General features: G+C 37.3%; 1 protein-coding gene across 1 annotated transcript; it reads left to right on the top strand.

Annotated features, from left to right (window-relative positions):
- Positions 1-684: 684 nt before the first annotated feature.
- Positions 685-3,244, top strand: LOC121405820. Its single transcript, XM_041596787.1, has 3 exons — positions 685-1,076; positions 2,368-2,451; positions 3,140-3,244. Exons 1-2 carry the CDS (start codon positions 700-702, stop codon positions 2,369-2,371), a joined length of 381 nt encoding a protein of 126 aa, XP_041452721.1. The 5' UTR covers positions 685-699; the 3' UTR covers positions 2,372-2,451; positions 3,140-3,244.
- Positions 3,245-11,542: the final 8,298 nt, after the last annotated feature.

Genomic DNA, 11,542 nt, shown 5'->3' with positions numbered 1-11,542 from the left:
AATTGACCATTGACCCCCCCCCCCCCCTCAAGAAAAAAATAAATGAATAAATGAAATAAAAATATTGAAAATAGAATAAATAAAAAAAAACAGGCAAAATATATTACCGTATATATAATCTATAGAGGGGGAATCTAGATCTAATAATGTGTGCATTAGAAATTGCACATTACGTTGATGATGGACACAATTTATGTGCTGGAAATGACCGCATTTGTCAAGCCTCATAGCTGAAATATCAAGACAGAGCGACCGAGGCCGAGACATCAGGCTTCGAGGATGCAAATTCTGGTCCCGAGGCCAGCCTCGGTATACAACACTGATAACTATAGCATCAGCATGCACTCTATACCCTACAAGATTGATAACAAAGACATGTGTTTCAACAAGAAATAATTGGTCAACATATATCTAAATGGGGTATTATACAGTATGATTGATCAACCAATGATACCAGTTCTTGTATTCTGACATTTAAATCCATGTTCCTCTGACCAATGTCGTCAAATAAGAACCTTGCTTTGAGCATAACATCCTCAAGGTGGTCTGAAATTCTATTAGAGGAAGGTGCAAGTACTCTTCTGTGGAAGTTCATTTTATGCTTTGACTGCTATATCTACAAGTTTTATTATCAATATGCTAGTGTTCTGAAGTTGATGTGTTAATAATCAAATGTTTATTCTACTTAAAACATAATAGATGGAGATCAGCAGCGTGGCAGCAGGAGCTAATGTTGGTTGTGATAAGGCATATACCACCATCAACAATGCTGCAATTGCAGTCACCACCACCACTGCTGCCACCACCATCAGTGCTGCTAATGCCACCACCACCAAGTCTGCTTCTGCCACTGCCATCACCATTGCCACCGCCACTACCAAGACCACTCCTGACACAAAGCCCCCAAGTCCTCAACTGACCGGATATTGCAGCTGGAGAAGGATAGACCAGGAACTTCAAAGCCAGGGCTTGCCGGTCTCCTACAATAAGAAAATTGCCAAGGGCCCATCTAAAGAACTTCTAGCAGAATATTTGTCCACAGTTGTAGAAATGCAGAGACTAACAAACTACCACAGGTAATAGGCTTTGAAATATGGGTTGCAGAATGAATATCAGTAAAACCCATCATGATTTGCAATCTGATTTAACCCTATAAAGGTGGTGGGGGCCCAACAATTTTCACGATTAATCAACAACGTGAAAGATGGTGCCGCGTGATTATATGCCTTTTTTTAAGATTCAGGAGTTTTCAAACAAAATTTTTGACACATGGGTACCCGGTCCTGAAATTACGCAACGTTGTGTAAGCACATGTCAGAATTGCTTTAAAATGTGATTTCATGAACAAATCCAATGGAAATTCGGTTTCTAGCCAAAATTCATAATTGCATCATACCGGTTAATAATTATTTTACTGATTAAAATCAATTAATTTCATGGTGATTATGATCAGAAAATTTTGTCAACAATACAAAAAAGTAAAAAAAAAGAAATACTTCTAAACAAAAAAAAAAATTTCAGGGGTTTGTTTATAAATTTCCAGCCAATTTCTAATTTCATGGATGATTTAGTAAAATATATTAATTGAAAATAATTTTAAATAATTTTAGAATGATCAAATATACAATTTTTCATCTGTGGCTGGCATTTTGCATTCCTTCACAATTGCGCAATTAACTGTCAATCTTGAGGGCCCCCACCCCCCTTCCACCCATCTTTCCTGCCTCCAAAATACCCTGGCAGTCTTATTAGGGTTAGATAAGCAAACAAAATTCTTACAATGGAGTGGCATTATGAGCCAAATATTTTGAGAGGGCTAAATATGGCGGATAGAACAAAAGTTCTCCAAAGATGCGAGAGGGCGAAGGGAGTGAGCAAAATTTTTGAACTAGTTTTTGATATAGAAATAAAATATTTGGAAAGATTTTGACGTAATAATGTTCAGTAAATACTTCGCTATTTCACCCTTTCCTGTTCTCTTTCTTTCTTTTCTTTTTTTTCTTGCCCCCCCCCCATCTATATGCCAGTGATGGATTTAATACTTTTTTGCATGTACAATGACAATGCTCGCTCTCTCTCCATCACCCATCCTCACTATGTGTATATGTGTGTGCAAGATAAATTATGAGGAATAATTGCATGAAGTGACGTTTCTCAACCAGAGATTCCTTATATATTATTTACTGTTGCATTTTTGTTCATCATATTAAACCATCTTGACCCCTTTACCCCCCCCCTGACAAAAACCTAGTAGTCACATGAAGTTTCCTTTTATTTTCTTTGATATACATGCAATGTATCCATGTGAGAAAATAAGTTATAGTGCCAAACATTTTTTGAAAATTTCAGTTTAATTTATTCCTTCAGGTGAGGCTTTGTCCACAGTTCCAGAAAATCAATGACTGAAGGGTTTGGAGAGCCAGATAAAGAGCCTAGAAATGTGATTTAACAGTAAGTTAAACTTATTTATGATTCTGATTCATTTTGGCATAGTAAGTAAGTCACATGATATCAATTTGAATGATTTTTGTCTTCTTGATTTGCTTTTTGTCAAGAGTCCAAATTTTAGAATTAAACTCTAAGTTTGAGGTGTTGATGAATTTTTTTTCAGCTGCAAAAGTAACAAACCAATATCAATCATTGGTAGATAATGTGACTTGCTTTCTCTTGCCAAATTGGTACATGTACACAACCTGCATGTACATGAATATTCTGCATTTCTATAATGATTGGCCCACACCACTACCACCTAAGATGTAACATGTCAAATTACTGTCAAACTCACTTCATCATGTTTTTAATTACCGGTATTAATTTTTCAGTAAAGGAGTAAAAGGACTCAGAAAGATTACCCGAAGAAGCTCACAATTTTTTTTTTTCTGGTAGACCCTTTACATTCATTTCAAGAATTGAGTTCATGCAAAATCAACTGAATGTAATGAGTACAAAATCCTGTTAATACACCTTACTAGGTGAGGCTATTCTGGTAGGTCATCCCGGGGGTGCCTGAGGATCTTGTCCATTTGGATAAATCTTGCAAAGTATCAAAAGGTATCTATTAAGGGTTAACAATGAAAGTGAAATTAGAAATAACTTTAGTATCTTGCTTATATGCATTATAAATTAATTACTATTTCAGGTACTTCAATCACATGATCAGTAGCAGGAGCAAAAACAGCAGCAAACACACGGGAGATGTAACGACTACATTGACCAACAACTACAGCAGCTTCCCACAATTTCTGCAGGAGATGCAAAAACCACACTGGCAACCTCAACAACATCAAGATGTCCAACAACCCCTCCAGGAGCGTTAACAGCAACCACAACTTCAGCTGGAGTTTCAACAAACACATCAGCAAAAACAGCACTTATGAAATGAATCTAATTGAAACTCAAAAGCCAATCTTTTACAAAATGAGACATCATTTATTCATTCTTTTACAGGATAAAGAAAAGGTTTTTTTGAAAGTGTAAATTTGCAGGAACACAATGGATGTTCCTATGTATCTATTTATCGAAATAAATGTGACTTTAATAGGAATGAATGATGATTCAATAAATATCTACTTTTTATTTGTCAATTAGTAAAAATACATGTATTTTCTATTTAGTATGACAAAAGCAATTTATCAAATCAAAATCATCAAAAAATTTAGCAATATGGCTGTTAGGCCCTCAAAATTGTTGATATTTTGATAAAAAAGCTGTTTCTGCTGCAATATTTAATGCAACTCAAATAACAGCGTTAAATATTTCTGCAGAAATTGTCATTTGACGCTGAAAGTATCTGCGGCAAAGTTTTATGAAACGGAAGCTTGCCGCTGTTTTGAGATTTGCCGCTGAAAATGGGAGTTGCCGCTGCGGCAAATGTTTTATGAAACGGGCCCCAGATCTTGGAATTCAAGGTTAAAACCCTTATTATTATCTGACGTTAAAAAACATTGACTGCTGTCCTTGAATTTTAAAGATGACTGTGAATTTTCGATGCATAATATTATTTTGTTTAATTCTCCTGTAAGAATCTATGTATTTTGACACCAAGAACACCAACCTTCACCTTTTTATCTTAGAGATACCATTGTGTAATATGGCATATAATGAATAAAAGGTCATTGACCTTTGGCTTAAATTCTATGGGTGAATGTGCATTCTAGGTACTTAATTTTACTTTATTTGATCTTCTTGTTAGAATCTGTGCATTTTGACACCATGATCACCAACCCGTGCCTTTTTATCTCAGAGAAACTATTATACAGTATGGTATATATAATGTAAAAGGTCATTGACCTTTTAAAAGCTTTGACTTTGAACTTTATTGGTGAATGTCCATTCTAATACTTGTATTCATTCTATTTTATCTTCTTGTAAGAATCGGTACATTTTGACACCATGATCGCCAGCCTGTACCTTATCACCTCAGAGATACCAAAATACAGTACGCCATATACTGTGAAAAGGGTCATTGACCTTTAAAAGGCTTTGACCTTGAATTTTATCGGTGAATGTGCATTCTAGGTACTTAATTTTATTTTATTTGATATTCTGGTAAGAATTTGTGCATTTTGACACCATTATCACCAACCTGCGCCTTTCCATCTCAGAGATACCATTATACAGTATATATAAAAAGGTCACCTTGAAAAAAAGCTTTTTCCCCAACCCGTATTCCTCCTGTTTTTGGTAAATGTTGACACCCATAACTACTCAAATCAGTCAAAAAAACATTTCCAATAATTTTATTGCAGATTGGCTACTTTGTGGTCTAATTTAGGGATACTACAATAGCTTGAGGATGCCACTAACCGTGATGCTGATATCTGGCATACAGGGATGTCTCTTGGTGGAAGGTTGGGGATTTTGGTTTCGTCCCTGGAGAAGACGCTCTGGAACTGTTCGGCCTGTGCGTCTGCTTTCCCTTGGTCATCAGTGATGATCAGTGATGATTTCATTTCCCTTCTTAAGGCTCTGGACCCCTACGTTGTCTTTGCGCCTGGTTTTGATATATTTCCAGAACTGTCTATTACCGGCTTCTTAATGAGTAGGTATGAATGTCCGTTGTTGTTTTTTCTAAGTTCTTTATTGACTACTCTCTTTATTTGTTTTGTTTGTATTTGTCCCATCTATCTTGTCATCCGAGTTGCTTCGCCTTTGAATAGTACCTCTCCTTCTTGCGGCAAAGTTTCTGGAGTTTGGGAGTTAGCCAGGGTACTCTTGGTTTTCCTGACACTGTTATTGACGGTACGTGTTGGTTGACAAGGTCGTGCATTTTGTCTCTAAAGTTGCACCAATTCTCTTCAATTGATTTACTACTAGGATTCGAGTAAAAAAGCTCACGCAAAAATTATCTGCGTCAGTTTTGATTTTATTTTCATCCATCTTTTTTCCATTGGTGGATCTCTCTTGGCGGCCTAGCAGGCAGAGGTGCTTTTATGTTGATTTTCATCATTACTACGCTGTGGTCAGAAAACCATGAGTATGGGTGGATGTTCTTCAAAAGAGAAAGGTGTGTAGTGAAAAACAAGTCTAGGATATTTTCGGTTCTACTAGCATCTCGACGTCTTGTGAAATTGACGAGTTGTTCTAAGCTATGTTCGTCAATTATTCCTAATATGTCTCGTTGAAGTGGGGTTGTGGCCTCGGCTGGAGTCCATGACATATTTGGAATATTAAAATCCCCTCTAAGTATGATGTAGGGTGTTTTAGTTTCCTGTTGGATTTTTTCAATGCTTTTGCTAAGATTTTTTAAGTCATTAGTGTTGGTTGGGGACATATAGTAGAAGCCGATATACATACTGCTCCCGTCATTTACAAAAAGTTGGCACCAAGCTGACTCACTGTATTCTTCAGCGATATCAGGTCTCTCTATTGTTGGATTGTTTGGTCGAGGGCAATGAAGACTCCTTCTCCCTTTATGTTCCTACTGTCTTTTCGGATGACTTGCAAGTTGGTTGGGAAAATTTCAGCAGATCTTTTGATTCCATCGAGCCAGGATTCTGATCCCAATATGATATCTGGTTTGGTTACTGTGTATAAGGTCAGAAATTCAGTTACTTTATTTCTAATACTCTGGACGTTAGCTATTGCTATCTTGATTTTGTTTTTCTTAAGTTTACAAGAACTCGCATCGTTCAAGGTTTGCCTAGATCTAATAGATCTACTCCTTTGATTCTTTTCAGCTTTTCTTTGTTTAATAGTTTGTTTAGGACTTGATGTAACTACTGGGATAGATTCTGAAGTATTTAGATCATCATTCAGGTCTGGGTCAAGAACATCAAATTGATATGTGCTACACTATGATTCGTCGCTATCAACATTTGGTGTGACAATGTTTACATGATCACATTCTGGGCAATACCAAATGGCATTCGAGTGTTTCTTATGGTATCCATACGCTTCGCCAGTTACACCTGTACAACTATTGTGTGTCCATTTATTACACTTTGAACAAAGCAAGCCTTTGTCGTCTATCTTTACAGCATAGTTACATAGAGTGCATGGATATTTAGGCTACCTCCCTCTCTTTCTCTTGAGCTTCAGCCTGGCTCCAGGCTTTAGTGTGGGGCCGGGGTTCGGATCAATGTCACCCGCGAGTAAGTTGACAATCTGGATGATGGCATGTAAGCCTTTTGGTAGTTTTGAGCTGACCACTGTGGTTTGCAGTCCTTTCCCAAATTCATTATGGGTTGCACAGTTATACGATATGTAATGTTGAACATACAATCGTGCAATGGGCATGTTAATTCGGGTATTGGTAATGTAATTTGATACAGGATCAAACTCATCAGAGTCACGATGATAAGTATTAAATGGAAAGTTCCTACCGTGAAAGCTGACTGACTCATTCACTCTCAAATCTCCACTAGATGTGCGTGTAGCAAGAAGAAACAATCCAAGAAAGGCATGCAGACTCGATCTCAGTAGAGTTGTTTTCGCCATGTTGAAAATCCGATGCAATGTGGAGTTGGATGCAAAGTTGAATTCCCCGCGCTGTGTAGAGTACGCGTTGTGTGTTGTATAGTATACAGTGATGACGCAGTTAAAAATGACCGATGCAGGGTGATATAAAATAGTTGAAAACTCCCCTTCTCGATGAAAATATGAGATCAAAACTATGCGATTTCCGATAATAGGTATTTAATAAGCAAGATAATCGTAAAAATAAAAAAAGATGTTCAAGTAAAAATAATATTCTAAAATTAAAAAGTGGGCGGACACAGCGATCTAAAAATACGTCCAATCTCGTCAGAGCGCCCTCTAATCAATTCAAAGTACAAAAGTACAAAATTCAAAGTACAAAAAGTAAGAAAACGTGTTTCTTTTTCGTGAATCAAAGAAGAGGAAATGCAGATCAGTTACCCAAAAAATAAATGAATACAAATTTTCAGAAAGGAAATAGACCTATTTGTTCTGTATTATTTGTCTGACCAAAGTAGCCACCTGTTAACATTCTACGCGACTACATTCTTTTGTTCATGTCACCAAGTCATGAACAATAGATGCCCAGACTAAATTTCATGAGGAATCTCTAATCCGCGCTCGCTCCTGACCTAGTATATAGGAGAGCAATTTAGCACATGATGTTCATAGAAATCGGGGCTCACGCGCGTCTTTTCATTTGACTATTCAATACATTCAAAGGTTCCCATATTTATTTCTTTTTATATTTTGATTTTTTTTGTTGGTGACCCACGTAAAAGAAAACAACTAGTCCCCCCGTACCTAAAAATCCTGCATCCGCCCACGGTCTCCCTAGGTCAAAGCACTATCCGTGTTAAAAAAATAAGAATAATTTGTTCAGATAACGTAATGTTCAACATATAAGAAATGTAATATTCAACCCGTTACTGTCATCATTTTCATTTCTACTCCCTAAAGTCGTTTTCAAATCTTCTTGATAGTAAAGTCGATGCAGCAACTAACAGGTTCGTCTGTTCGGTTTTGTTAATGGATCTGGCAGCTGTCCTGCCCTATCTCTTTCTTTCTTTTCCTCAAAACATATGATATTACTGTACATACTCCGTCTACACTTTCTATTACCTATGGTTGGATTTAGCAAAGGAAAAACATCCATTTTGAAAAAAGAGATAAATCTTTGCAGAAATGAAGCGTTATTATCAGCCTTTTCAATTATCACATTTTTTGCTTATTCCTATTTTATTCGAGGAGAATATTGAATGATTCATATTTTTGTGAGAAGTTTCTATATGATACTGATAGGCACAACAATGTAAATCATTACAAAAAATGGTTTAGGATACAAAAAGACGGGGACATCCCGATAGACTGCGGGTCCGATAGACCGCGGGTCCGATAGTCCGCGGGTCCGATAGACCGCGGGTCCGATAGACCGCGGGTCCGTTAGACCGCGGGTCCGTTAGACCGCGGGTCCGTTAGACCGCGGGTCCGTTAGACCGCGGGTCCGATAGTCCGCAGTGCGTGTAAAATTATGATCAGATACATGTATATCAAATGTCATCGAGAGGTGCAAAGGTCAAATGATACAAGACCATGGGGTTCTATCAGGTGCGGATCCATGGGGGCGAGGGGGAACTGCCTCTCCCACCCCCCCCCCGCTCAAAAAAAGAGGGGGAGAGGGGAAAAGGAGAGAATAAAAAGAGAAAGGAAGATGGGAAAAGAAGATAATAGAAAAGAGAGTAAGATGGGGAAAGGAAAGACAAGGAAAAAGGGAGAAGAACAGGGGGAAAGAAGAGAAAAAAGAGAGGAGGGAAAAGGAAGTTAAGAAAAGAAAGGAGAAAGGAAAAGGAGGAAAAAGAAGAAGAAAAAAAAGAGGAAGGAAGAGAAGAATATTTAAATAGAGAGGAAGATGGGAGGAAAGATAAGAAAAAAGAGAGATAGAGGAAGAGGGGAAAAGAAGAGAATAAAGAGAGAGAGAGAGTGGAAGGGGGAGGGAGAGAAGAAAAAAAGATTAAAAGAGAAAAAAGGGGAAAGGAAAGAAAAAGAAAGAGGGATAAGTATTGGGGGAAAGAGAAAAAAGAGGAAGAGGGAAAAGAAAGAAAAGAAAAGAAAGGAAAAGGGGGAAAAGAAGAAGAAAAAAATAGGAAGAGAATAATATTAAAAAAAAAAGAAAATGGGAAGAAAGATAAGAAAGAGAGAGATGGAAATGAATGTCGAATGTCCCATTGGGGGATTTGAAATCTCATCTTTTTTAGGTTGGAATATCAAAAATGTTCAGTTTAATCGTTGAAATATGTATCTTCTTAATGGCTAACTTTTCGACCAGGCCATAATATGTAACATTTCTGCTCGCGCTTCGCGCTCGTGGTAATTATCTAGTTACATACGCGTCCTGTTCAGGTTCACAAACATTGCCCAGAATGTTAAATTTTCAGGACAATAAACATGAAATTTGATTTTTAGCTTGCATATGGCTTATGAGATTTAACACATTTATGTTGCTTATAAAGTAAATCTAGGAAATTACTGTTAGGACATGGGCGTTTGCCCCTTCCCCCCAACAAAAAAGAGAGAATCAACGCTTAGAAAAAATAGAGAGAAATGAAAGGGATATTAGGATGAAATATACTATTATTTTCCAAATATTATGTCAAAATCTATAATACTATCACAACCTTGTATTTTTGTAATAAAAGTGTCAACATATTTGCTTGCTCGCTTCGCTCACTGCCAATTTCTTATCAATTTTATGCGATACGCCATATCGAGCCCCCTCGAAATTGTTGGCTCATTACGGCACTTGGACAAATCAACTTTGAGCGGCCGATCGGGGAAAATATGGGTGAAAAAATGGCCCCTCCCCCATTGGCGGAAGCTGGGACCGCCCCTGACTTAGGCTTTCAAGATAAAATACAGGGAAAAAAAATCAGATCGCGCTTCGGGTTCTCATTATTTATTTAGGCCTTGTGAGATACCTCAATGTGTTTTCAAGAATAAAATCTCAGATTTTCTTTAACGTCTACCCCCCATTTCATCTATTTTTATATCTTGGTGCCCTCGATCGGCCCCCCCCCCCTGCACCCATGCTGAATAAATACGCCACTGATGAGGATAATTAGTCGAGATTGCATATTCCCTAGAGGTTATCATTAATAATATTGAAGGGTATACTAAAACAACAGTACAGAAACTACAGCTCCGGTTCACAATATTCTGGTAGGGCTTAATCTGGTGAGAAGTTAAACCAAATTGAAACCCCCCAAAATCACTCGTGCTTCGCGCTCCCATTGATATTACATCATGGGCTGAAATCCCAGGGGGGGGGGGGGGAAGGGGGGAACGTGTCCCACCTACTCAAAATAGTCGGGGGACACAATATAAAATGTCCCCCTACTATTTTGGTCTTTTATAATCATAGAAATACATTATTCTAAATCGAAATAAAACATGTATTTTGGGACGAGATGAACTTAATTTGGCGATGATAACCCTTTTTTTGCTTGTTATATTTTCCCGCCCCTTGTCCCCATAGGCGGATCCAGGGGGCCGAGCTCCCCCCCCCCCCCCTTGGCGAAGCAAAAAAAAAGAAAAAAAAGGAAAGAAAGAAGAAAAAGGAGGAAAAAGAGAGGAGAAAAGGAAGAGAAGGACGACGAAGGCATGAAATAAGATGAGGGGAAGACTTGGAAAATAAAAAGAATCTTTCGTGCAACTATATAATACTTTCGCTTGCGCTTCGCGCTCGCATTGCCTATTAGGTGTTTTACATATCTTGCTCAATATGTAGTTCGAATATCAAGTTTGGAAGTCAATATACAACACATATATATTTCACCTCGGAAATCGAACTTTCATTATTTTGTGTAATTTACAAATTGGTTTTTGAAAAGTGCTTTGTAAAAATGTCAATTTTATGGTTTGAATGTTAACATTTGCTGCTTGCGCTACGCGCTCGCAAATTTTGATTTATCATGTACCTATATTTTCGTGTATTCCATAAAGTTTTCAAAATATCCCTTTTCTTGTCTGATTGTTAAGACGCATCAGCTAGCGTGCTGCACGCTCGCATTTTGATTGGCGAGTTATATAAATGTTTCAATATAGTTTATACAACAAACTACTTAAAATCCCCTTTTCATGACAGTTTATGAAAACTTATAGGTCGCTACTTGCGCTCGCATTAAGTGTTACAAATATATTAACTGATGCATCCTATTCATAATCACAAAAGTGAAATGTCCAGTTTTTATGCCATGATATCATCAGATTTCGTGCCCTCAATAGGCATTAATAAATATGATATCAATTTAATAATTAAATAGCCCCTTTGTTTCATCTCACGCTTAGCAAGATTAATAGGAAGAGAGTCATCATTTTCATATGATGGCATGTCGTAAGGATGTCCCGGTCCTATGTCAAAACTCAAAGTAATAATAATATCAGCTCTTTTTTAAGTGCGATCCATATCCACCTTACAATTTTTTTTACAAAGTGCTAGAAATATAAAGCTGAAATTGACTTTCTTTTTTTCAGATCGGACTATCAAAGTTTCATCATTTTCATGATTAAAGTTGTATTTAGAATGCCTAGATTCTAGGTCTAAATATGAAACACGCTCGAGCATGTT

This window comes from Lytechinus variegatus, chromosome 1 (genome assembly GCF_018143015.1).
Source record: "Lytechinus variegatus isolate NC3 chromosome 1, Lvar_3.0, whole genome shotgun sequence".
Lineage (NCBI taxonomy): Eukaryota > Metazoa > Echinodermata > Echinoidea > Temnopleuroida > Toxopneustidae > Lytechinus > Lytechinus variegatus.
This window is presented reverse-complemented; position numbering and strand designations above follow the sequence as displayed.